This window comes from Gadus macrocephalus, chromosome 22, assembly GCF_031168955.1.
Source record: "Gadus macrocephalus chromosome 22, ASM3116895v1".
Taxonomy (NCBI): domain Eukaryota; kingdom Metazoa; phylum Chordata; class Actinopteri; order Gadiformes; family Gadidae; genus Gadus; species Gadus macrocephalus.
Window position 1 is genome coordinate 13,102,283 of NC_082403.1, and position 26,281 is coordinate 13,128,563.

At 43.5% G+C, this 26,281-nt stretch overlaps 5 protein-coding genes across 8 annotated transcripts in view; 3 read left to right on the plus strand and 2 right to left on the minus strand.

The window, feature by feature from the left end:
- Positions 1-516, plus strand: part of LOC132451591 (uncharacterized) — a 62,003-nt gene extending 61,487 nt beyond the window's left edge. For both annotated transcript variants that reach the window (XM_060044162.1, XM_060044161.1), the window contains exon 5: positions 338-516. The gene's annotated coding sequence lies outside the window, so the exon portion shown is untranslated. The remainder of the gene's footprint in view (positions 1-337) is intronic.
- chrac1 (chromatin accessibility complex subunit 1) lies at positions 39-1,625 on the plus strand. The gene is made up of 3 exons (XM_060044172.1): positions 39-272; positions 443-569; positions 846-1,625. Exons 1-3 carry the CDS (start codon positions 117-119, stop codon positions 923-925), a joined length of 363 nt encoding a protein of 120 aa, XP_059900155.1. The 5' UTR covers positions 39-116; the 3' UTR covers positions 926-1,625.
- Positions 1,402-4,747, minus strand: si:ch211-57n23.1 (uncharacterized). The gene is made up of 3 exons (XM_060044171.1): positions 4,131-4,747; positions 3,018-3,573; positions 1,402-2,499 (listed from the first exon to the last, which is right to left on the minus strand). Exons 2-3 carry the CDS (start codon positions 3,560-3,562, stop codon positions 2,358-2,360), a joined length of 687 nt encoding a protein of 228 aa, XP_059900154.1. The 5' UTR covers positions 3,563-3,573; positions 4,131-4,747; the 3' UTR covers positions 1,402-2,357.
- A 451-nt stretch (positions 4,748-5,198) lies between these two features.
- On the plus strand, positions 5,199-18,650 carry pip4p2 (phosphatidylinositol-4,5-bisphosphate 4-phosphatase 2). Of its 3 annotated transcripts, none has more exons than XM_060044165.1 (8): positions 5,199-5,497; positions 10,105-10,229; positions 11,681-11,787; positions 12,378-12,501; positions 13,002-13,076; positions 13,934-13,986; positions 16,584-16,674; positions 17,125-18,650. In XM_060044165.1, the coding sequence occupies exons 1-8, from the start codon at positions 5,392-5,394 to the stop codon at positions 17,266-17,268; spliced, it is 825 nt and encodes a 274-aa protein (XP_059900148.1). In that variant the 5' UTR covers positions 5,199-5,391; the 3' UTR covers positions 17,269-18,650. The 3 variants fall into 3 exon arrangements, with proteins under 3 accessions (XP_059900148.1, XP_059900147.1, XP_059900150.1); XM_060044164.1 differs by having other exon boundaries at positions 5,201-5,497; positions 10,081-10,229; XM_060044167.1 differs by lacking the exon at positions 13,002-13,076 and having other exon boundaries at positions 5,202-5,497; positions 10,081-10,229.
- Positions 18,651-19,513: 863 nt separating this feature from the next.
- The window catches only part of necab1 (N-terminal EF-hand calcium binding protein 1), a 25,569-nt gene continuing 18,801 nt past the window's right edge, over positions 19,514-26,281 (minus strand). Inside the window, exons 8-13 of the mRNA XM_060044163.1 lie at positions 25,936-26,012; positions 22,583-22,636; positions 22,274-22,386; positions 21,308-21,385; positions 20,898-20,989; positions 19,514-20,188 (exon numbers count right to left, since the gene is read on the minus strand). Of these exons, the coding sequence (XP_059900146.1) occupies positions 20,160-20,188; positions 20,898-20,989; positions 21,308-21,385; positions 22,274-22,386; positions 22,583-22,636; positions 25,936-26,012 (443 nt within the window). The 3' untranslated portion in view covers positions 19,514-20,159. The remainder of the gene's footprint in view (positions 20,189-20,897; positions 20,990-21,307; positions 21,386-22,273; positions 22,387-22,582; positions 22,637-25,935; positions 26,013-26,281) is intronic.

Genomic DNA, 26,281 nt, shown 5'->3' on the forward strand with positions numbered 1-26,281 from the left:
AAAGGAAAGGAAGTTTGATATCGGCGTCACCGTTCAAAACATCCCCTACTTCCGTTTCACCGTTTATCCGCGCTCTGGACGCACTGGGTCGGCATTGTAAGCAAACTACTGTATCCATGAAGATGTCTGCAAACACGGCAGACAAAGATAATAATGTCTCCACAAACAAAAACATCTCTCTCCCAATCTCAAGAGTACGGCTGATCATGAAAAGTTCTCCCGACGTCTCTAACATCAACCAGGAGGCGCTCTTTCTCACCACGAAGGCAACAGTAAGATTAAGTTTACTTGAGTGTTCAGATAGCTTAAATTTCAACATTTGCTGCATTGTTGATAGGCTCGTAACTAACTGAAACTGTTTGGATTCAGAGTGATTTCTTGGAGTATTGTCCATCTCGCCCCCCCTCTTGTTCGACTTCTGATATGTTTTATCTTATTAAAGGAGCTGTTTGTCCAGTACCTGGCTGTGTCCTCGTTCAACAATGGATCTGGCAAAGGGTCGAAGTCGCTCTCATACAGTGACCTGGCCAGCACTGCAGAGGAGAAGGACACGTTTCACTTCCTCACTGGTGAGAACTATAGCTATAATAGTATTTTGTTTAACCATGTTGAAACACAAGTTTATCATCCACAAAATAATTGTTGTACTATGCAATCTTTTTAAATTCACACATTGCCATGGGGTTAAACTCTGACTATGTATATACATTCTGACAACAGGCTATAACCTGTTGCATACATAAAAGGATTCTGAGAAAGTGTAGATTAAAAAAGAATAACATGCTGGCAATACCGACAACAAAACACATGATAAAATTGATTTTTTTTTTTTTTTTTATTGACAGATATCCTACCAAAGAAGATTTTGGCTGGGGATTATCTCAAGACCTTGGAGCAAATCGAAGACGAGGAAGCAGACATCTGACATTTTCTTCAGGGCATTTTGCATCGGATGATGTCAAAACGTGTATCTATAGGTCGCCATCCAGTGAGAATGAACGTAGATGAGGGAACTTCTGTTGACGAGGGGGAAACAAGAGCTAATTCGGGTGAATTTTAAATCAAGTCCGGAATTCTCCTGAAGAACTCTTGCAGATGAATTTCATGCAAGTTTCTATCGATAAATTAAGCAGCTATATATCCTGGAGTGGGAATGACACTCCTTATTTATTTCAAAATAGGCCTCCAGACAACAGTCACAATCACAGTTAGAAATCTTAAGTGTGGTATCTAATCTAATATTGTGTTTGTAAAGATTAAACAACGCAAGCATGCAGTCAATGCAATACCATTGGATGTGAATATATGTGCTAGTTTGCGATGGTATACTTTTTACTTTGATTATTGGGACCAGGTTTGTTTCATACACTAGACTAGAGGATTTTCTCCCCAGAGTGGTCCTTTTAATTTAGTTTTGTTGTTTTATTTGGAATATGTCAAGATGAGGAAGAGATGTAACCAAAGTTAGCCAAAAATTGTTTTTTTTCATTCCAACTACAAAGCAAGATTTTTGATCTCAATACAGTAATGTGTACACTTCGATTGGCCTTTGATATGTTGAGCATAACATTGAGTATGCTTATATGTTGTATATGTTTTGATATAGATAAAAAAAAAAAAGTTTTTACATCAAGCATCTTGTCTGCAACTCAATGTTAGGGTCAGAAGACATCAGTTTAATCGTCTTTATTGATCCTTTAAAACATTCTCAGATAATTACATATTTTCAAAGCTTCCCATGTGCAACAGTCATTTACATCATATTCCAAAGAGGCTAATTAAACTTCAGCTATCGGTCAAACCACTTTACTGTCTAGTTAAACCTTTCTTTTCTTCGGTTTTTTGTGAGAACCTATAAAATGGACAGTCTGCCATAAATGGTCTTTATGGAACATGTCTGTTTAAGCAGGAATCTTTAATGCATCCGCATACCATGTGTTTCAAACTCACAGAGTTAAGAGCTTTCCACAGCGCTTGAACGTTGGAGTGTATGTTTGTATGATGTTCATACATGAAGAGTGCTGTTCTGATTCCTAGAGATAATCTGCACTTTGTTTTTAAGAAAAAAACAAACTGGTGCTATTCCAGCCCACGGAATAACATTTTTGATGCCTCAATATTGTATGTTTCAAATGTTCACAGCCTCACTTGTACATGGCTGTGGATAACGTGTATCGGTTCAACTAAATGTAAATAATATAATTGCATACTGATAAATCGTCCCGTTCTCACCGCTACGGTGGAGAGAATGAACATGTGCTAAATCCCCTACATTGCCATAATATATAACATGGAATGAGTGCAAATACCTGACAAATGCCTCACACCCGAACCAACACAGAGAAAAGGTTGCGTGTTTACTGCATTAGTATCTTGTTGAGGCGATGCTGCATGTTGAGCAGAGATGTCTCGAGATGGGAGAGTTGGTGTTCCAGGTTTTCTGCAATCTGCTCTCTGCCGTGGATGGAGTCCCCTGCGCTGGCGAGATGCTCCCTCATGCTGAAGAGGGTCAAAGACGGATGTATATTCAAGTTAAGGACGAGGACGTCGGATGAGAAAAAATGCAGAATGAAATGTATGCTTTCAAGGGCAGCAGATTCTGTTACACTTTAGGGCCCAATCCCATTTCTACCCCTTACCCCTCCCCCTTGTTTTGAAGGGGTAAGGGGAAGGTGTAAGGGGTACAATCCCATTTCTACCCCTTCCCCCTTCCCCTTGTTTTGAAGGGGTAAGGGGGAGGGGGAAGGGGTAAGGGGTAGAAATGGGATTGGGCCTAATTGTGTGCTTCAAATTAACAGACGTATTTGAGGGGTGGGGGGGTGTTGGGAGAGTCATATTACATCACTCTGATCCTGAGACAGGTGGATATTCTAACTAGTACAGATTAAAAAAATGAGGAACTTTTTGTTTTATGTCAAGTGCATCTATACCATTTTTTCGGTCTATTTGATATTGTTCCACTGGTTCCACTTGTGTCTAATAGAAGAAGATCGAAACCCATGTACGCTCTCCCTCACCTCAGGTAGACCTTCTGCTCGGTGCCCTCCCTCCTCTTCTCCTGCAGCGACGTCAACACCTGCTGCATGGTGTCCATGGTCACCCCCATGCTCTGGTGGTCTACCACAACGCCCCGCAGATCACCACGCACCCGCTGGGCGTACGTCACGGTCGACACGCCCTCCTCCACCTCCGTCCCGCAGGAGGTGGCCACGGCCTCCAGCGCCGCCTGGTTCTGCAGAACCAACTGCCGGGACCGGGCCAGCTCCTCCGGGCCGGCCGCTTCCCCCCAACAGACCGCCGTGGCCGACGGGAGCCGGAACCGCTGGCTGCAGTTGGCGGGACGGTTAAGGGTCTCGGTGACGAAGGGACTATCGGCGGCAGAGAAGATGTGCAGGAATTCCTCCTGGGGGAGGGGTCGACCCCCACCGGAGCCCAGCTCCCAGTCCCAGAAGAGGTCTGGCGGCTCCCCTGCAGCACTCTCGCCCCCCGCTGGGCTGACGGCGCACAGCAGGAGACAGCAGGAGACACCCAGCCAGGTCCATCTCACCTCCCCTTCGACCATCTCGACACTCGCTAGGGGGACAGCGGGGAAAGGTCCCAGGTCATGCATGGTTGGTGAAGCTTGCACTCCATCATTCAGTCCCTCAGTCACTCACAAAACTATTTCATGCAGCAAATGTACAGTGCATTGTTGCTTTTGAAAAAAAAAATCCTACCGAAAGATGAAATAAACACAAAAAGAGATTTGCATTCTAAATATGAACTATTTGTAGTCTTGTACTTTGTTTAAAACGTTTATCTAGTTAAAAACGCAAGCGGCTTTTGTTTGAATAGCCTACAAGGACGTACGTTGGTAGCTTTCAGATGTTGTTGATATGTTATTGAGATGTTTACGAAGTATGTAACGCAGATGTTGCTGATACAAGCTCACGAGTTCTGCCTCAAAGTAGGCCTAACAGAAACACATTTCTATGTGTTCATTCTGTAGCATGTCGTAGCTATAGGTTAAAACATTCTGGATCATCGCAATCTGGAAACTAGCTGCGTAAATTTCCCGTGCACTATTTTGAAATACTCAGTAGACATGATATCTAGAAGATGAAGGATTTTTAGATAATGTGGGTTTTTACCTTCACGAGAGATCTGGACGACGCACGCGGGCCAGTCGCTCGCGCTTTAACAGTCGGAAAGAATGAGTCGCTCCGCGTCTGGAGCGCGCGGTCTGGAACCATCTGCTCGAAACAAACACGAAACAAGCTCCTTCTTGTGAGTGGAACTTTTCCTCACCCAAACCGAGCATTTCTTTGCAAGCATCCAAGAGTAATTGTAGATAGACCGGACAGGTTTAAATGTATTGTTCTGTTAATGGATCTAATGTCATGATTTCTGTTAAAACATTATTCAGATTCCAGACCCAATTAGCGGAAAACGGAGGAGTTGGAAAGTGGGCGACAGACCTCGGAATTTACGAGCCATTTGGTGCTTGAGGAAACTAACCATGAATTAGGAGGCAGAATGATGATTGTGATGATTCAATGCTTAAACGTGATGTGTAGAAAGAAGGTCCACTGTTGATAAAATATGTGTAAATGTGAAAATTATAAAACTTAGAGGACTTGGCCTACTATTTACATAACTATAGGCCTACATGTCTCATGAGACATAGTTTCATCCAGGTCTGTTTTGCCATTTATGCTCAGTGGGTGGGGATGTGATCCCGAGCATGCGTGCTTTGCTGTGTTACGTCATTTTGGTAAAGACCGCAATAATGAACTATGAAAGCACCGTGAAAGAACATTGGTTAATACACAAATGGCTAAGTATGGGGCGCCATCCTGTGGAATAAATATAGTATGACGTCGTTTGAAGCGCTACAGTCGATTTCAATAATATTGAGTTTCATTCTAAATTCTTGGAAATTTAAATAATTTGCAAAGCAATCCCCTTACGAGATAATTTGACTCATCGCATATTAAATAGTGAATATCCGCAATAGCAAATCATAACATGAATTCCTAATAACAGCCTAATATTCTCATAGCCTGCTATTGGCCTGCTATCTCTGACATAAATGTAACTTTTATATTCTTCAAACACAATAAGCCTACCCCCTGTAATGATGTTTAACAGCATGATGTCAATAAATGTGGAGGTTGGAGGGTTGGGAGAAGGTCGGGGTATCCTTCCTGCGTGCCTAAAACACCCCCACTACCCGGTCACAACACAAGGCTCCACCTCCACGACTCCGTCGACCGCGTTGGTTAGCAGCAGCGAGCTTCCCGAATCACTGGCTTCTCCTCCATGCCGAGGAAAGACAGTCACCCACACCACCACCAACACCACCATTCGTATTGTTTATTTTAAATCGGCTCTGAATCCACCGCTGCTGTCATGGCCTCGGACGGCATGGACGAACGATCGCCGCTGCTGTCGGCCCCCAACTCTGAGAACGTCAGCCCGGTGGCCCCCCCGTATCTGCAGGAGCCGAGCCCCCGAGGTAAACACGCGACGGGATCTCTGCTCCCTCCTCTGCATGCTGAATCATTTTTGGGCGTTTCGTCGCGGTGTGCAATGTTTCGAATTGGTGCGTAAATAGAGGCTATGGCAGCTGGCGTCGGTGGAAAATCAATTGGTGGAGGAGAAAGCGAAGAGATTGAGTGGAGCAGGGGGTTAACGTACATGGGCCGACAATAACAGCTCTTCTTTCTCCAGGAATGCTTGCATCACAGCTTCATGTGCTGCGCAGCCTAATGCTCCAAACAAGAACACAAATATGTGTCATCATTGAGGAACTATGTAGGACATTACGCATAACCGTATACAGTGTTTCATTTCATTAGAAACTGTCTGTACTGCACAACATAGGAGGCCATTGTTTCCAATGGTTTCCTAATACATGTGTACATGTAGCCAGATGTTTCAGGATACAAATCAGTGCTTGATAGCCTACACCAGTTATTTTGGTATCAGGCTTCATTTAATATGTATATATATATATATATATATATATAGCTGTATATATTTTTTTTTTTAATCAGTGGTAGCCACTCAGAACTAACAAGGACCACTTGGATTGTTCCATAAGGTCCAGTCACCTCTTGCCCCCTCAAAGCCTTATATCTGATCAGGCTGTGTGATAACGTGCACAGTCATGCAGAGAAATGGATACAAATGGACACAAACTCTTCCTTTGATAATATGTTTTATTAATCTGCTCTGGTCACGTTAAGTTATTAGCACGCTTCGGTAGAAACGTTTAGACCTTTTTATAAATCAAGCTAGCAGTAGGCCCAGGCTGAACATGGCAAGAGGGTAGCTCCTTTCTTCCACTGGATTTGGTCTGATCGGATAGCAAGAAAACCAAGCACCATCTAGGCTGCGTTTGGTGGTTCTCTGGTCTCAGAAGGCACCATTATGTTATTGGGTTTCAGGATAGAGAAAGTGATTCATTATAATGTCATTCCAAAGCTGCCAATATTTATGTTTTTTGCTTTTTTGCTGTGTGTGTCTATTTGCTGTGGTGATGCTTACAGACAAGGTCTATGATGATTAGCATCCATACAAAACAACATCTTACTCCGGTAGGCTACTTGTGATGTATACTGGTCACTGGTTAACCAGGCTGAACAAAATTATGAATAGATTTAACTGAACACTTTTAGTCTCTACGAATCTAGAGGTAAATGGGGCTTATAGGTTTGGAAGTGGAGATTTGAAATATATTGTTTCTGTCCTTATGCACTCAAATCTGTACATTCCTATTTCCCACTCTGATAATGAATACTTGGACTTTAAATTATCAAAAAATAACAGCCCTTTGATAGTTGCTTCTGGACTTGGCAGATGACTGGATATCTGGATATTTCCTGACCTAGACTCTCCCTCTCTGAACTGTGGACCATGGCTAATTCCTTTTCTTCAGTTAGTTGGACTTGGATTACAATCCCCTAGCAATGTGTAAACAGGATTATGGGGAGTCAGCAGACAGTGTGTGTGTGTGTGTGTGTGTGTGTGTGTGTGTGTGTGTGTGTGTGTGTGTGTGTGTGTGTGTGTGTGTGTGTGTGTGTGTGTGTGTGTGTGTGTGTGTGTGTGTGTGTGTGTGTTGCTTAACCAGCCTATACTATTTTGAACGTCTTTCATGAAACCAAAACACGTATCATAGGTTCATATAGTGTGTATAAAGATGGGGTTTTCTGTCTGGCAATAATGACGATAAAATAACGATAAAACATTGTCCGTTTAAGGATCATTCTGTGTTCACTCTTCTGTACTTTCAACTATTGTGCAATCCATGGACGATCTAGAGGTTATATTTACAGCCGGGCCCTCCAAGACTGCAGTGTTGTGATATCAGCACTCCTCACAGAGAAGGAAAGCCATTGTACGCACAGATACTTTTCTGGGCGGTACTCTAAAATTCTAGTCACATGTTGCTATGAGCTCTACACTGAATGTAATATTTGTTATGTCAGAACCATACCAAACGTTTTATTGGCAATTATTCACTCAAATGTTCCATTTCATTTCCAGATAGAAATTCTATTGATATATATTTTAATTTATAATCTAGTCCCTGTTTGCGGAGTGAACACTGTATTAAAAACGGCATATTTTGTAAATTGACCTGGGTCCTGAATGCAGTTGGTCAATTAGCCTGTCTGTCAAACATGTCAACCAGTCAGAGAGCGCATTGCGACCAGCAACGCCACGTTGCAGACCAAACAAACAACCCATGAAGACCCAGCTGGGCCAGGCAGCAGTCTGTGTACCAGTACCCTACTCAGGCGTTAAGTGCTCACTGAGACGGGCCTTAATGCTGGAGGAAAGCACGGCAGGAAGGAAGACAGTGGTGGTTGTTTCAGTGGTGTTGATGGTCAGTGGAGAAAATCTTTCTCTTATTACAGCCCCCTCTCCTCCCTTTTAGTTATTCATTTCCAACTCGTCTCCTTGTACATGACAGTAGGCAGATGAGAGGAACAGCCAACGAGCAACACGGAAGAAAATGACTACATGTTGCATTTTTCTCAAAGAAATATCTTTTAGCATTAGATGGTAAGGAACAACTATCATTGCTCACAGCAAATTCTTTCTAATGAATTTAGGAATCTGTGGTGCCCTTGAGCAAGATACCCAACACACACACCTGCTCCGTAATGACATGCATCTAAAACTACTGTAAGGCACTTTGGGTAAAGGCCTCGGCTGAAAAAGGCCACACTGGTAGAAACAAGTGAGACACGTCCTGAGTTTGTCACGCTTCATGGTCTGGACCTCTGCCGGCCCCTGGCCGTGGCCCTGTCCTAGCAGGATGGGGTGCTCCCCTCTGGGAGCAGTTCTGCTTCATAATGCACAATAACAATAAATGTTATAATGTCATAATACTTCTCTGTACTTTATCCTGCCATAAATGTGATATTATTAGACGAACGAATAGAACCATTGGAAAACATGAGTGATATTGTGATGAAGGTTGTGTTTGAATTATAAGTGCACGGCACTTTTTAGTAATTTGTTTTTTATTATTATTATTATTAGGATTAACTTCTATGAGAATACTTTTGAGGTTTTCACAACATCCCACCATATCATATTATCTCTAGACAAATGGAACCACCAATGAAAAGTAGTTTTAATTTTAGACAGCTTCTTCTAAATGATTATTGAACAGATTACCCAGTCATCGAAGTCCCGAAATCTACTACTAACTATTCTACATTTTCGCTCCTGTAAAATGAGCCATCCGTTTTGTGTTAAACAGCCTCCCGTCATACAGGGCTTCTTTACAGTACAACAGTCTGGTCACACGTCGAGCAAAAAGGCGGCTAGTCACGGGCTGTCATAGGTTTAGCCTGGCTATGGTGGTCTGCTGAAGACCCCCAGAGGAGATCACATACCATGGTCCCTCACGCAATGTGGTTCAACATGACATACATTCAACATGAAATCTCTTCCCAGGGCTCAATGATCACCCAGATGGGACGCTAGGGGAATTGAACAGTTCATTCAATTGAAAATGCATTTGAATGTAAATTGAGCAGTTGTATGAAAGAAATAGTTTTTAATTGTCAGGGGATATGGCTCTCAGTCCCCATTTTGGCCTGTGACCCCTTATTTTAAGTTAGAACGATTGTCACCAACCCAGCGGTCCATCGTATTGTCTCTAAACAGTGTTGTCTCTAAAAGCCTTTGTAACATGGTTTGTCCTTGTAGTATCTAATAGGTCAGCGCTTAGCCGCCTCCCCATGAGTTTATCGACCCCAGCTGGTGTCCAGGGGTGGGGGGGGGGGGGAGAATGCTGACATGTAGTATGCAAGCATGTTGGCAGTTGCTTGTTTCTTTGACAAACTTTATTTCTTTATTGCCCTCCCCACTACCCCTGTTTATCCAACGTGGAGCGTATTCCCACGCTGGGATAAATGTTGGTGGAGAAGCCATTTTAGGAACCTCCTAACCCGGTCTTCATCCATCACAGCAGTTGGCCTTATTAGTCTGTTGGGACGTCGCGTCATGGTCTTATCTTTTTATGTCTTTTTTTTTTTATTTGGACCGACTTATTGGGATACTTCTTTACCTCGTCATTCAAATCTATACATCCTGGGGCCTGATCGCTGACAAAACACGTCTGTTATGTTCTTTGATGAATCTGAATTGGATGATTCCAGCTGTTACCGGCGTTAACTTTACCACGAGATTGTGTGTGTGTGTGTGTGTGTGTGTGTGTGTGTGTGTGTGTGTGTGTGTGTGTGTGTGTGTGTGTGTGTGTGTGTGTGTGTGTGTGTGTGTGTGTGTGTGTGTGTGTGTGTGTGTGTGTGTGTGTGTGTGTGAAGTTTTTCCCTACAGTGATTTCTAAAGCTTTTCTATTTTGACGTAGGATACTGAAAGATTTTGGATTCATTTAGATTTCCGCTGACTCCAGTGGAAATGGGCCCACGTCTAGTGTCTCCTCCTCTTATACACAAACATAAGTAGAACAAGCCTCGTCCCATTCAGCCCTTTGTGAAGATAGCGTGCATGTCTGCATGATATTAACAGCCCTGTGTGTGTGTGTGTTTGTGTGTGCTTTACCTCCCCTCTCCTAAGCCGAACTACCTCCTCCTTACACAGCCATCGCCAGCCCGGATGCGGGGGGCATGCCCGTCATCAACTGTCGCGTGTGCCAGTCACTCATCAACCTGGACGGCAAGCTGCACCAGCACGTGGTGAAGTGCACCGTGTGCAACGAGGCCACGGTAGGCAGGGGGGGTCGGGAGAGAGCTCTAATTATCAGGGAGGGGGTTTGGGTCAGCCTCTCCTAAGCTTCATAAGCGTCGGGTCGTAATGATGGGTGGATATGATTTAATCAATCTCTTTGAATTGTGGCGTTTTGTGTGTCCTTTCTTTCTGTCTGTGTCTTTACTTACTGTCTGTGTCTTTACTTACTGTCTGTGTCTTTACTTACTGTCTGTGTCTTTACTTACTGTCTGTGTCTTTACTTACTGTCTGTGTCTTTACTTACTGTCTGTGTCTTTACTTTCTGTCTGTGTCTTTACTTTCTGTCTGTGTCTTTACTTTCTGTCTGTGTCTTTACTTTCTGTCTGTGTCTTTACTTTCTGTCTGTGTCTTTACTTTCTGTCTGTCTTTACTCTCTGTCTGTGTCTTTACTTTCTGTCCTGTATCTTTACTTTCTGTCTGTGTCTTTACTTTCTGTCTGTCTTTACTCTCTGTCTGTGTCTTTACTTTCTGTCCTGTATCTTTACTTTCTGTCTGTGTCTTTACTTTCTGTCTGTCTTTACTCTCTGTCTGTGTCTTTACTTACTGTCTGTCTCTTTCTGTCTGTCTCTGTCTGTGTCTTTACTTACTGTCTGTCTCTTTCTGTCTGTCTCTTTCTGTCAGTGTCTTTCTTTCTTTTCTCTATTGCTTTCTTTTCTCTCTTGCTTTCGTTAATTCATGCAACCAGTTGCTATATTAGAGATACCGCCTCGATGTTCCCCCTGACGCCGTGACCTGTAGGGGTTGAGGCTGTGGCCGGTCTTTATGATGGAGTGCCCCGATGACATGTTGGCGTAGAGAGAGAGAGACGAATGAAGACCGTGGGGGATTGGCTGTCCTTGTGAGGGCGGAGTGAAGGGCAATTTGTCATCACAAATTCATCGGAGGGGTTTGCCGCTCTCATTAGAGCTGGGCCAGTGCTGACTGATATCCGGCCTCCAACGTCACCCACGTATATAGCCCACCATTATTTGTTACCGGCCCTCAATGCACTGCGCTGTGCTGGGCTCAGACCTTGCCCTGGGGTCCTTAGAGAGATTGTGTTGAACGGGCAATTGAGAATTTATTTTGGGTCTCTCGAGTTTGTGTTATTGTATGTCGTGTAATTGGTGGCATTAGTTTAATAACTAAAATACATATTATAACCGTATGATCTCCACCTAAATGTCCCATAGTATTGCAAAATAAAAAGGTCTCTTTACGCTCCATGGGGTCTTGAGGACAAGCATGCGAATTGCAGCATTTTGAATTACACAATGCAGTCCAGGTAAAGTGTGCTTTGAGCCTCTGACTTGCAAAGATATAAATCGGTGTTCCAGCACTTTCTCTGAATGAGTCACCGTTATGTATCGGGGGGGGGGGGGGGGGGGGGGTTTCTTCTCGTACTAAGAAACGTTTCCCGATGTCCCCTTTATGTGTTGATTTGCTGCAGCCCATCAAAAACCCTCCAACAGGGAAGAAGTATGTGCGGTGTCCCTGCAACTGCCTGCTCATCTGCAAAGACACGTCCCGGAGGATAGGCTGTCCCCGACCCAACTGGTAGGGGGGAAGGAGCCGCCCAGCGCAGCATGCCTCTGGTCTACGCTCACATTACATGATGGGACTGAGTCTACGGCCCACTGATGAAATGCATTTGCAGAATTATGAATTTTAGAAAAACTGGGTGTCGGTGACGAGATTCCTGCCATGCATTTAAACCCCAACCGGTGCACGTGGGTGACTAGTTTCCGATCACCAGTGAGGGTATAGTGGAGCCAGCGTTACAGACGCACTATTCGACTCAATTGTGGGTAGCCATTTTCTTTTTGGTGTCAACAAAGAGAATGAAACTGATTTATTGGAGATTGACGCAATAAATCATACATTTATTTATCTTTAACTCGTATTGCACTTCCATTTCCTTCTGGAGTCCGTCCAATATTGATTGAATGCTTTGATTATTCTCGCTCTAATTTGTTGCTCGGATTCATAAAGTTGCTAAATGCTGAAAAAACAGCAGAGACCAGATCTGCTGAATCGTGTCCATTCTCAGGTTGTGGTTCATCGTTGTTTTTGAGGGGGTGGAACGGCACATTAGCATCACTTAGTTGGCATGACAACGCTGTGCTGTGCTGTGCCCCGTCCCACAGCAGACGCATCATCAACCTCAGCCCGGTGATGGTGATCCCCGAGGAGCAGCCGGCCCAGCCCGCCCTGCCCGCCCAGCCAGAGGGGCTCCGGGTGGTCTGTGGGCACTGCGGCAGCACCTTCCTGGTATGAACACATGAACACAAGACACAACACCTTCCTGGTATGAACACATGAACACAAGACAACACCTTCCTGGTATGAACACATGATCACAAGACACAACACCTTCTTGGTATGAACACATGATCACAAGACACAACACCTTCCTGGTATGAACACATGAACACAAGACAACACCTTCCTGGTATGAACACATGAACACAAGACACAACACCTTCCTAGTATGAACACATGAACACCCGCCATAACACACAACACCTTCCTAGTTAACTCCCAAATTAGTTTAGATTTAATGAAAGGCATTACATTCCCACTGACTAGACTAAACAGGCCAATAATAAGAATAAAACATCATTCTATTCTGTGCTTATCCCCTGTCTTTAGACCAATACTTCTCCCACTGTGGCTGCTCTGACGTACATTCAGTCTCTCTAGGCGAGACGTGTCTGTTCATTTTAAACGTGTTTCATCCCCCACACTGTCCCGCGCTGTGGCCCCTGTAGGGCAGCGAGGACGCCAGGTCTTCCCAGCCTCTGGCCCCCCTCCCCACTGACGGCTCCCCCCCAGCCCAGCAACAGGTTGAGACGGCTGGTCGCTCCCCCCCCCAACCCCCCCCCCCCCCTAACACCCCTTAACCATAGACTAGTGGTGCCTCAATCCACCTGCGCGCCTCTCCTGTCCTTACTTACACTGTTGCAAACGGGCTACTCTTCCGCCTACGTCTTGTTTCAAAGAGGGTTTGTTTGGTTCAAAGACCTCGCAGTGTGGCTGAGAGATCTGTAGAAGCGTTCAAGAAACCTTGGTGAAATGCGGTTCGCCAGTTCCATTGATGCATTTTAACGGGGTACAAAATCGACCGTTGAATTTGGCAGTAAGATGTTGTTTCATGTAAACCCTACAAAATGCCAACTGTGAAAAGCCACATGTTGCACCGATGTAACAAGGACATGTTGATTTAGATTTAGTGCTATGTTATTAACACCACAATTCTAACATCAGAAGTCCCGGTAGTGCACTGTGAACGCTAACCGTAGCAAGCGTAGTGGCGTGGACTGTTGTTTGTGTGTTCCTGTTACGCACCAGTCGGCTAACACCTTTGACACTATGCATTGACGCTCCCATAACATTCAACTCGCATCTCATCGCATTAATGCTTTACTCAATGCCTACCATTGGCCCAGGTTTAAACCTTCTGATTTCAAAGAAGGGATGTCCCACAATGACTGGTGTTTACATGAGGGGGTTGACGAGGACCCCTACAGACCTCCTTCCACCGGAGCATTAAGGGAGATAATCATGGAACTCTGCCTGAAATTCAGGACTCATGCCGTGTGATTATCGGCATGAGAATCAGCTGGATTAATTTCTGGTGAGTTCCTTGTTTAACTTGGCGCATTCTGTCTTTGTTTGCTTTGTTTGTTTGTTGTCCTTACAGTGGATGGAGCTCCGGTTTAATACGCTAGCCAAGTGCCCACACTGCAAAAAAATGTGAGTACATCAACGCTGCTGTAGTACAGACAGTGTAACCTGGTATCTGTCATCATAAACTGTGTACACGCGGAACAGCGGTCTTTCTGGACCAATTCAAAATGACCTACTTCATTCAAAACAAAGTATTTTTCCGTTGTCAGATTATGCCTGATTTTAGGCTGCAGCTATCATTCTGTCTGATGAAATGACATTCACATAACACAAATATTTAGTAAGGAACGCCCTAAGTAGTGTAGGATTGTAGGCCTAATTCGACCAAGTTTGCTACGAAAGTATAAGCCAGCTGCTAATGTTTCTAAACCTCATCACTGTGCATTGTGTGTGTGTGTCGGGTGTTTGTGTGGAGGCTAATCCAGACGTGTGATGGGCATTAGTGATCCAGGGCTAACTGTGGCCTCACCACGCGACTGGGCCAGTTATGAGAGAGCACTGGAAGAAGTGTGGGAGGAGAGGAATAAATGAGACGCAGTGAGGCAGTGCCATCAGATGGGCTGTCACATGGTCTTGAGATCTAGCAGGGATTTAGCTCAAGACCCCCCCCCCCCGCCCCCCCCCGCGCCTCTTCATTCCCTCTCACCGAGCATGAGAAGATGTACTGAGACAGAATCTCTTTACATCTTCTGATTCCTCTTTGTTCTGATGAAATCAGAGGCGGCCTCCCCAGTCAATCTGGGACCTGCGTGCTCGTCTGTGGATTCATGTCCACAGACGTTCTACATCTCTGTTATGTTGAACACTTCATCAATTCGATTTATTCATGAGTCATGATGTATTCACCCCTTGAGATTGCATGTCACCCTGCTATCTGACCTCTTTCTTCCCCAGAGTGACATGACGCATATCAAAATGATAATAAGATAATAATGTTATTATTACTACTATTCGACCTCATGAGTCAAGCTGGATCTGAAATAAAGAGAGAGGCTTATCATTTGACCATCGGTAAGATGTGGGAGCACGTATAACCCGCAGAGATAGAAGGCAGGCTCAGTAGAGATGTGGCTGCAAGGAATAGAAGTGGAGGGTGTGCAGAAACAAGGGGATGTTACCCCCCCCCCCCCCCCCCTCCCCTACCCTTGAGCCAGAGAAATACCAGTGATTCCTGAAGTCTGAGCCTGGTCACATGAGAGCCCTGCAGGGGTGCTTGGGCAGGAAGAGAGCGCCATATTGTTTCTTTATTAATAATATATAATCCTGAATAACATTCCTTGCAACTCTCCTGCAGTTGGATGTAGTTTCTGGAACGGTGTGGGTGGGGGGTAGAGAGAGAGAGAGAGAGAGAGAGAGAGAGAGAGAGAGAGAGAGAGAGAGAGAGAGAGAGAGAGAGAGAGAGAGAGAGAGAGAGAGAGAGAGAGAGAGAGAGAGAGAGAGAGAGAGAGAGAGAGAGAGAGAGAGAGAGAGAGAGAGAGAGAGAGAGAGAGAGAGAGAGAGAGAGAGAGAGAGAGAGAGAGAGAGAGAGAGAGAGAGAGAGAGAGAGAGAGAGAGAGAGAGAGAGAGAGAGAGAGCTGGAGTTAAATGGGATATGTAAACGTGTTGGGGCCCCTGTGGCGATGGGAAACGAGGCGATCATGTGACTGATCCCTGGGAGCTTTCATCTGTGAACTGAGAAGGGGAAAATAAGAGCGGTGGTGGTTGAGACGTCCTCACCCCACACAACTCAATCTGGATGAGCTCGAGGAGCTAAACTTCCTTCATATCGTGTTAAAGGGATTGATCACCTGTCTGAATAAAGCATTCAGGGCTACATGTCGTTATTTAGTGATATTTGAAATGCTGCTCGTCTTGTTTGAGTCTAAAAGGCATCCGTATAAGAATCAATAGAAAACTGCCTTTCCATCTGCAGTTGACATAATCGAATGGATTAATAGAGTGACTGATTGATATTGTAGAGAAGATTGGTGAGACAAAGGTGATCTATGACCTTTTTAGTTGGTTAGTTTGGGCAGGACAGTGTGTTGGCCTGGCTGTTGGACCACCCACCTGTTCTTTGACGAATGAACTGAATAAGTTAACGGGACGTGTTCTCCATGGATCCCTTTGCGGAAGGTGCTGCACCATGGGACCAACTCCCAAGCACTCCACTGATGCAGTATTATGCCACCACACAGTCTCTCGGTGGAAGGACCGCTGTGTGGCGACGGGGAGAACGGGACCGAGTCTCCAACGGGTTTGATCCCGGGACCTCCTGACCGGGTGGCAGCCGTGCCTACCACCGTGCCCCCCTCAAACATTCCTGAATCAATCCCACGCCAAATCAGTGGCTTAATGTACAGTATTACATTGGGATAGCCACCTGGTCTAGACACAATAGCTGAATCATTATCATGTCTTTTATTCCCCAAAGTCAAAGTAGCTCATTCTTAAATTCCTGGCGGCGGAGGAGATGAGAGTACTAGTTTTGACATTCCAGAGACAGTCACTGAAGAGATGGGAATTGTAGTTTTGACTATCGGAACCTCAGTGTTTTCCAAACCTCTTTGCCAGCGTCGTGTTTCTCAGTATGTCTTCATCTGTGTTACTGTGAATAAGACATGCAAATATTGCCATATTGCTAATACGCCTTTGAACCTTTTCCTCCCCCCCTCTGTGCGCAGATCGTCGGTTGGCAGTGCACTCCCTAGGAGGCGCTGTTGTGCGTACATCACAGTAGGAATGATCTGCATCTTCGTCGGAGTGGGGCTCACAGTGAGTGCTTTTATATTCCCCGTTTCCTTTTAAAAATGTGTTTCATCATCGAAAGAGATAACGACTGAATTATTAAAACATGACCGTTTATGTGCATTTGGAAATTAGGATGAATGTATAATTTATTGATTTCACTGCTGAAACGCCTGCAGTTTAAATTTGGCCCATTTACAAATTCGGCATAGAAATGTATAATTCTTTCTTTCCTACAATCATATGATCTTACTAATCCCTTCGTAATTTCACAATAGGGTCTTGGGAGCTTTTTCCTCTGTGTTAATGGTCTGCCCCTGCCTAGTTGGTTTACATGCTACCTTGGTTTTTGTAAAAGTTTTAAAAGTAGTCTGCACGAGGAACCTCGGTTTTGGATTGGGGAAGTGACTACTTCACAATGTCACTCACTAAGGCTACATTTAAATACTATTTGCGTGAATGTGTGTGTTTCAACAGGTGGGCACCAGAGACTTTGCCAGTCGCTATAATGCGGTGTACGTTTCCTGGGCGGTGGCTTACCTGATCGGTCTCATCTGTCTGGTACGGGCATGCTATTGGGGGGCCATCAAAGTCAGCTATCCAGAGAACAGCTTTGCCTAGAATGGTGCCACACGAAACCCCTGGCTTGGCACAGCCCTGCATGAATGGAATATTACGCCACTTTTCATTATTTTTGTGCTTCTTTTTGTTTCAGATATGAATGGGAGTGTTTGTTACACAGAGCAGAACGTGTGTCGTTCTGAAGTGTGTGGGTGTCTGTCTATTATAGGGTGCATGTTGTACATTGTGTTTTTATGAAATTTGCTGAACGTTTATGTTGGTCAGTCTCCTCCTACTAGTTTCCATTGTTGATGAAACTTGCATATATCTTCCAAGGTGCAGGGGCAATGAGCCGAATGGGAACACATAGGCCTATGAGATGAGTCAGAAAGTGGGATTTAAATCTCTTTTTGTCTATCCTTGTCACTCGACATTGTAAATGGATCCCTTGCTGAGCCCAGATATTTAGTTTTCAATCCAGTTGGACTTGATGTCTCTCTCTCGCTCTCTCTCTCTGTCTCTGAACTTTCATATTTTGATAAGCACTCCTCCGTCTTCACTTGGTGATACCCATTCAACATGTAGTCTTTCATTCGCAGACCAAAACAAGACGATGAACTCCTAAGAAATATGTGCCCATTGCACTGCGATTCATATGCAATAGTACGTGTTGTTTTGCTGCTAGCTAAAATCGTGGCTTTCGGAAGCTGCATGTTCATATAGTGTATTTTAACCATCTACTTCAGCCTTTAAAGGCTGACAACACATTATAAGTCTTTGATTTTAACTCTCGATGTGAGCAACTTTTAAACAAATTGTACTTAAAAATACCTGTGCGTGCCAATGTTGCTGCCCAGTATTAGACAATGAGTGTTTTTGTGTGTGTGTGTGTGTTATGGCTTGTTTGCCATGCCAGTTGAGAATTTATACTTCATTTTTAGTTTTTCACTTAATTTAAGTTGCTTGGAGGAGATCATTTTTTAATCGTTGATTTTAAATACGTGGTCAATCCCATCTGCAGTATGAATCCGTTCGCCACCTCAGTATTTATTTTTTGTTTTTTGTTTTGTTTTACAAGGTTGCTAAAGCCTTGAGATTTGATTGTGTTTTTAGCCTTTAGCTCCTTCTACCTGTGATTTTAGAATGTAAGCCTTCTCCCTCCTTGAGCTGGTTGCCAACTGAGTCATGTCCTAGCTAGCATCGCTATAGGCTAACAACATTGTGTCTTTTGAACAACGGACACAGTCCAAACTTCTAACCATGTTCTGAATGTGATGATGATGGTGATGATGCTGTATCAGAAAGTATTACTAATAACGAAAATAATACTTTGAACCAGGTTCAAATTCAATAGATAGAACACGGTAGCGTGAGTGGAATGAAAAAGATGGCTCTCTGGTCTTTTTAAAAATGATAATTTATCAATAAAATGGAGGAAAAACTATTCCAATGTCTGTTTGTTTTATTTTGTTTGTAGAATAGTAAGTCATATTTTGGGGACCCACCCCACAAAATATTAATTATTAAAATCGTACCCTTGCACTTGAAATGAACTGTTAAGTAACCTTATATCTGTCAAATATAGGATGTACATTTAAGCCTATCTTATATTTATTCTCTTGAAAATGAAAGCCTAACTTCTTCCTTGATAACAAGATGTGTCCTTGACAAGTGAGAAAGTCCGAAGAGGTAATGGAGTCGCAGGGAAGTTCATGTTTCTCTCTGCCTGCCTCGGATCCATGGGAGTTATATTAGACCTGGAGGGGAATCATATTCTTAACTAGCTATTAAGAAACACTGTTCCCTGGAGTTTGATTTCATTGGATCATTGACATCGATCATTGACATACAATCTTTGCGTTTTATCATTTTAATGAAGAGGATGGGATGAGGTAATTGCCCAGGGAATGAGGTTTTAATTGATGGATGTATTTTGACTGAGGATGATTCACTTTAATAGCGGAAATAGAAATTCAATAGCAATATTGCGTCGCATAGTAATGAAATGTTGGCCTACTTTATGTATTGAATTCAATATCAAGAGGAGCTTGGATGTGGAAACCTAATATTCATTTGAATTGTCATTGAGTTGGCCTATCCCTGATTCAAACAGTTGATGTAATTTGTGATATTTTTATAAGGAGGATGAGAATTACGGTTGAAACAGTTTTGAGTAGGCCAATGAATTTCTGACATTGTAGATCTAGTTATATCCACATGGTGTCGCCCTTTGTATGTGTTTGATTAAAAGAAGCTATTTCCAAAATAAGAAATAATGAAGAAAAAGTACATAGCAAGTCACAGATCAAATACAAACAATAGATTATCTTTATTAATGACAGTGGTAAGACAGTAGCTTTACAACGGAATGAAGACTAACTTGATGTCTCCAGGACTGCTACGATCGACTATTATACTATTCCCTCTCCCTCTCTATCCAACACACTCTCACCCACACACATATGCAATCTCTCTCTCTCTGAACATCAATACGCCATACTATTGGACACTCAATGATTGTAATTTTCAGACAAACTATTCAGGACGCTGAACGTCAAAGCCAAGGTGTCGATGCTGCTAACGTGACTGCAAACACAGTGAAGATGTCAGGTCCTACAGACTCCGACCTGCTTTGAAGAAGTCATTGCTTCAGAATCTTAACTTCCTCTAGGCTGTAATCATAGACTGTAAAGGTTGCACTCTATGATTGTTATAATAGACGATCGCACAGAGGCTCTAAGAAGTAAAAATCGGCTACTAATACTATTCACCAAGACCACACAAAGTGTTTGTGTGTGTGTGCGTGTGTGTTTGTGTGCATCGTCAGCGTTGGCTGCTGTAGTGTTGGGGAGGGGTGAGTTTCCTGATGCCGATGGTACAACAGTAGATCGTGTGGTTTCATCTCGATCCAAAATGGCGCCTGACCAGGTGCTGTGGTACTGGTTCCACATTCAGTTGTTGTTGATGACCCACCAGGAGGCTGTGGAGGCGGGAAACCAACAAAAGGCGGGAATGGAAGTGGAGGAACAAGAAACCACGGAGGCTTAACAATGCAGCCAATCAGATTGAGACATTGAGCAACTGCCCTCTGCCTCAGTCAATGCCCCTCATTGTGTGTGTGTGTGTGTGTGTGTGTGTGTGTGTGTGTGTGTGTGTGTGTGTGTGTGTGTGTGTGTGTGTGTGTGTGTGTGTGTGTGTGTGTGTGTGTGTGTGTGTGTGTGTGTGTGGTGGTTGTGTGTGTGATGTCCAAATGCATTGCTCAGGATCAATCCTGCCGTTGTAGGTGGTTACATAGAAATGATTGCAACAGTAATTCTAGAGAAAGTGAGGAAAGGTCAATTTATTGATTGTTTCTCTAAATAAAAAGACCCAAATCCATTCTACAAAGGGTATCAAAAGGGGGCTACAGTACTTGGTTTCAGAGTAAGAGCAGACGATTAGTTTGGAATAAGAAGGGTTTGGGAAGGGTTGAGCAGCGTAAAAGGTGTGCTGTTTAGAGGTTTTATTGGGGAGAATGTCCACCATAGAGTGCAATGACTAGGGTGATCTCGCCCCATGGCAATGCATTGGACTCCCAATGTCCGCTGCCCAACCTGTGTCCCAATCCATGAAGACCCCTTACCGGTTACCTGCTGCTTACTGAAATGTATCGTCGTTCAGTGTAGTGACGCTGACAGATGGTGACCTACCAGGAACCAACATGGTGGTCATCATCTCAGGGGTCTCCAGGAAGTCCACGTTCCCCCGCTGGAAGCTCTTGCTGTAGTTTGTCTGCAGGTGACTGGGCGGAAGAAGAGGACAGAGAGAGAGAGAGAGGATCACTTCCACTTCCCTGTGCACAGTGGAAGGTCCACACAGACAGCCGATCACGCAGACCAGCAACTGCCTGTAGTTTGTCCGCAGGTCAAACGGACGGAGAAAATCAATTCCACTTTCAGCCCCTATTCATGAGTCTCTTACAACAGGTCTGCTGCAGACAGAGTATGCAGTAGACCTGATCACACTACCCCCCCCCCCCCCTCCCCCGCCCCCCGAACCCCAGAATGATGAGTGAATAACGTGAACGGTACACCGGGTGCTGCGAGGCCGCCATACTTACTTCTTCCACACGTTGTTGTGTTCCCAGAACTCGTAGAGGATGAAGCGTGATTCATTCGCCAGCCGCTGAACTGCGATGCTGCCAAAAGCAAAGTTAAGCACTCACTAATTATCCCTGAATGCTACTCGCTTTGCACAAATTATGTCTGTTTTAACTCGCCGGGGTTGTCTCCTTGTTGTTTTGAACGGCAATTTCGAGTGTGATTCAAACGTTAGAGGGACATTTAACATCGGCGGCAACATTGGACTTATCAATATGACGTGTTGGAGCCCACTGGCCTTAAGATAGGGTTTAAAACTGCCTCATTATCGGCATGAAGAAGGATCCTCTGTGAATGAACGGCCAGCATAAAGACAGCACTGGTGGCTGAACCGGTCAGGAGAAGACTTGTGAATGTCAGACAGAGCTGAGGGCTGTGGCGTGTCGCCTGAAGAAGCACCAACACTAATGTGTGAACTGATTCACGGGCTGCAGCTCGCCCAGGGTGAGGGGCAAGCCAGTTATATTATGAGAGGAAATAGAAAATATGGTTTAGTCTAGATTATTCTGGGTCTGAAACAAGGTTGGATATGAGACAGTAGCATCACTCATAAGACCTCATTGTATTGATTGCATTAAATGTTATGGCTGTTAAACATTGACCCTGTTTTTAGCCTTTCATATCTACAGAGTGTAAGCCCGGTCCTAAACGCCTCTCTGTTGTCTGATGTGTTAGCTGTTCCACAAAGCTATTGGCTAGAGGTTTGTATTGCGGATGAATCTCATAATAACACACTCCAAGAATGGGTTTAAATTTTGGTCCTAAACCAAAAAGCAGTGACTATAGGATAAAGATGTTTATGAAGTGGGAGTTTCATTGAGCTCAAGATGTTCTTTGATAGAGTGACATAAATAGTCCTCCTAGAAAGGTGAGCATCACAGGTGTGTTGTGTGCGTGTGTTGTGTGAGGGGCGGGGCTGGACTGACTGCAGGCAGCCCGTCTGGGAGCAGGCGCTCTCCATGTACTGTCTGAGGGCCAGGCGGAACTCCTCCTGCTCCTCCTCCAGCACCGACAGCTGCCGCTGGACCATCAGGATGTGCTGCGGACACACACACACGCACGCACACACACGCACGCACACACAGGGGGGAGAGAGAGTGAGAGAGAGAGAGGGAGAGAGAGAGGGAGAGAGAGAGAGAGAGAGAGAGAGAGAGAGAGAGAGAGAGAGAGAGGGAGAGAGAGGGAGGGAGACAGAGAGAGAGAGACAGACAGAGTGACAGGCAGAGAGAACCAACCGATTTGTTGGTGCTTTCTAGGACCTCCTCCTCCATTGGCTCCAGACGGATCTCCTGCAAGACGAGACAGGTGGAGAGAGAGAGAGAGAGAGAGAGAGAGAGAGAGAGAGAGAGAGAGAGAGAGAGAGAGAGAGAGAAGAGAGAAAGAGAGAGAATTAGGGGACCCTTTAAAATAAACCATCTACTGTAGCCACAGGCACTGAGACAATTCAAGATCTTGCTGCTCTGCTTGTACACCCAAAATACACACTTGGATGACATGTTTTGCTTACATAACTTTGGGGCCCTGCAAGAAGACACAAAAGAAGATACTAAGATATATATTGTATTTTGAAGAAAGGGTACGTTTCAGTGTTTGGATTATGTGAATATATTACAGTAATTATAGGTATGGATTAAATTGCGGAAATAAGTGAGAAGGCAATTCAAATGATTCATCTGGTCTATTCAGTTTGAATAGCAGATGATTCATGCCGTTTATTAGTTCATTCCCTTCAATATAATGTCCTGCAACAACGAACAAGCATTTCAACCATTTTTAGCATCAATTTGTCGCTCAAAAGGTGCAGTCTGCAGTATTTAGTCGCATCTCGTGGAACACACTTTGCTGGAATTTAATATTTAGTATGTCATAGTATGAAAATAGCATGTTTTGATACGTGAATAATCCCATAAAAATAAGAATGGTGTTCTCTTTACATTAGAAAGTGCCCTCTATAGCTACACAAGGAGGGGGTTCTCTTCCACAGAGCCCGCTATGTGGCACCGCCGTGTTTCTATAGTCCAGAGTGGACCAACAGCTCTAGAAAGAAGGTGTTTTTAATCCGATTAAGTATAAATTAAAGTGTAACTGAAGCCCCCGTTCAGCTTGAATTCACTGAAAACACGTTCAGATAATAACAATGCGATATGATATGTGGAATGCGGCCACACCGCAGTGTTATACTATAGTGTCAGAAAGGCTTAACCCTCTCTCGGACGCAGACATAAATTCAACCGCTGCCTGGACAGAGCTCCTCACACACACACACACGCACGCACGCACACACACACACACACACACACACACACACACACACACACACACACACACACACACACACACACACACACACACACACACACACACACACACACACACACACACACACACCCTCAGGTCCTTAACAAACCATGTCATCAGAGTCAAACTGTGACTCATGGCTTCACTAAATACAACCTTCTGAGCGTCTTAAAAACATAACGCTTTTACTTCTAAAACCAGAAGTATTCAAGTAAGAATTATTATTATTATTATTTATTTATTTATTTTTTGGTTTTTTATTGGTCGTCATGAAAAAATAACATAAGGGGTAACACTGTTGTTTTTTATTGGTCGTCATGAAAAAAACCATAAGGGGTAACACTTGTTTTTTATTGGTCGTCATGAAAAAAACCATAAGGGGTAACACTGTTGTCTTTGTCAAATAAAACATAAGGAGTAACACTGTTGTTTTTATTGGTCGTCATGAAAAAAACCATAAGGACATAAGTAACACAGTTGTTTTTTATTGGTCGTCATGAAAAAAAACATAAGGGGTAACACTGTCGTTTTTTATTGGTCGTCATGAAAAAAAACATAAGGGGTAACACTGTCGTTTTTTATTGGTCGTCATGAAAAAAAACATAAGGGGTAACACTGTGGTTTTTTATTGGTCGACATTAAAAAACATAAGGGGTAACACTGTCGTTTTTTATTGGTCGTCAGGAAAAAAAACATGAGGGGTAACACTGTTGTTTTTATTGGTCGTCATGAAAAAAACATAAGGGGTAACACTGTGTTTTTTTATTGGTCGACATGAAAAAAAACATAAGGGGTAACACTGTCGTTTTTTATTGGTCGTCATGAAAAAAAACATAAGGGGTAACACTGTTGTTTTTATTGGTCGTCATGAAAAAAAACATAAGGGGTAACACTGTTGTTTTTTATTGGTCGTCATGAAAAAAACCATAAGGGGTAACACTGTTGTCTTTGTCAAATAAAACATAAGGAGTAACACTGTTGTTTTATTGGTCGTCATGAAAAAAAACATAAGGGGTAACACTGTTGTTTTTTATTGGTCGTCATGAAAAAAACATAAGGGGTAACACTGTTGTTTTACTTTGGTCGTCATGAAAAAAAACATAAGGGGTAACACTGATGTTTTTTATTGGTCGTCATGAAAAAAAACATAAGGGGTAACACTGTCGTTTTTTATTGGTCGTCATGAAAAACAACATAAGGGGTAACACTGTTGTTTTTATTGGTCGTCATGAAAAAAAACATAAGGGGTAACACTGTTGTTTTTTATTGGTCGTCATGAAAAAAACCATAAGGGGTAACACTGTTGTCTTTGTCAAATAAAACATAAGGAGTAACACTGTTGTTTTATTGGTCGTCATGAAAAAAACCATAAGGACATAAGTAACACTGTTGTTTTTTATTGGTCGTCATGAAAAAAACATAAGGGGTAACACTGTTGTTTTACTTTGTCGTCATGAAAAAAAACATAAGGGGTAACACTGATGTTTTTTATTGGTCGTCATGAAAAAAAACATAAGGGGTAACACTGTGGTTTTTTATTGGTCGTCATGAAAAAATAACATAAGGGGTAACACTGTGGTTTTTTATTGGTCGTCATGAAAAAAAAACATAAGGGGTAACACTGTGGTTTTTTATTGGTCGTCATGAAAAAAAACATAAGGGGTAACACTGTCGTTTTTTATTGGTCGTCATGAAAAAAAACATAAGGGGTAACACTGTTGTTTTTATTGGTCGTCATGAAAAAAAACGTAAGGGGTAACACTGTTGTTTTTTATTGGTCGTCATGAAAAAAAACATAAGGGGTAACACTGTTGTTTTTTATTGGTCGTCATGAAAAAAACATAAGGGGTAACACTATTGTCTTTGTCAAATAAAACATAAGGGGTAACACTGTCGTTTTTTATTGGTCGTCATGAATTTATTTAGGATTCATAAAGGGCTTTCTTATCTTATCTACTGTATATACAGTGCATTCTACACATTTACCTCTGCCTGTATATTCGATAGTGTGTGTGTGTGTGTGTGTGTGTGTGTGTGTGTGTGTGTGTGTGTGTGTGTGTGTGTGTGTTTCGGGTGTGTGAGAGTGTTTTTTTGTGTGGTGTGTGTGTCGAATGTGTGAGTGTGTGTGTGTGTGTGTCGGGTGTGTGTGTTATTGAGTGAGTGTGTGTGTGTGTGTGTGTGTGTGTGTGTGTGTGTGTGTGTGTGTGTGTGTGTGTGTGTGTGTGTGTGTGTGTGTGTGTGTGTGTGTGTGTGTGTGTGTGTGTGTGTGTTCATCATCCTCCGATGTTACCTTCTTTTCGAGACGGTCGATAAGCTTCTGAAGTCTGTTCACCTGAGTCAACCATTGGCTGTCTTCCTCATACACACCTGGAGAGAGGAATACCTTAGGTCAGTGTGTTGAGTACCATGTGATTTCATGCCCTCAACCCCCTGAGTGTTTACCTTGTCTTCTTCCCACTATTTTGCTGCCTTAAAATATGCAATACATTGTCATTGCCATGTCAAAAGTAATTTTCCACACTGTTTGTCAATACAGTATTCCAATCCTGAATCTCCTATATATACTGTCTACACTGCCACCAACTCACAGTTGGAAGGACACAGCTCTGATGAATAGGGTTACCGATACTATTTGT

Excerpts from the sequence above, each read along its gene's own strand:
- chrac1 (XM_060044172.1), top strand. The coding sequence starts at position 117 with ATGAAGATGTCTGCAAACACGGCAGACAAAGATAATAATGTCTCCACA. Across the intron at positions 273-442 it reads TTCTCACCACGAAGGCAACA|GAGCTGTTTGTCCAGTACCT; the intron begins GTAAGATTAAGT and ends ATCTTATTAAAG. Across the intron at positions 570-845 it reads CACGTTTCACTTCCTCACTG|ATATCCTACCAAAGAAGATT; the intron begins GTGAGAACTATA and ends TTTTATTGACAG.
- pip4p2 (XM_060044164.1), top strand. The coding sequence starts at position 5,392 with ATGGCCTCGGACGGCATGGACGAACGATCGCCGCTGCTGTCGGCCCCC. Across the intron at positions 5,498-10,080 it reads GCAGGAGCCGAGCCCCCGAG|CCGAACTACCTCCTCCTTAC; the intron begins GTAAACACGCGA and ends CCCTCTCCTAAG. Across the intron at positions 12,502-13,001 it reads ACTGCGGCAGCACCTTCCTG|GGCAGCGAGGACGCCAGGTC; the intron begins GTATGAACACAT and ends TGGCCCCTGTAG.
- si:ch211-57n23.1 (XM_060044171.1), bottom strand. The coding sequence starts at position 3,562 with ATGGTCGAAGGGGAGGTGAGATGGACCTGGCTGGGTGTCTCCTGCTGT. Across the intron at positions 2,500-3,017 it reads GAGCAGAAGGTCTACCTGAG|CATGAGGGAGCATCTCGCCA; the intron begins GTGAGGGAGAGC and ends GACCCTCTTCAG.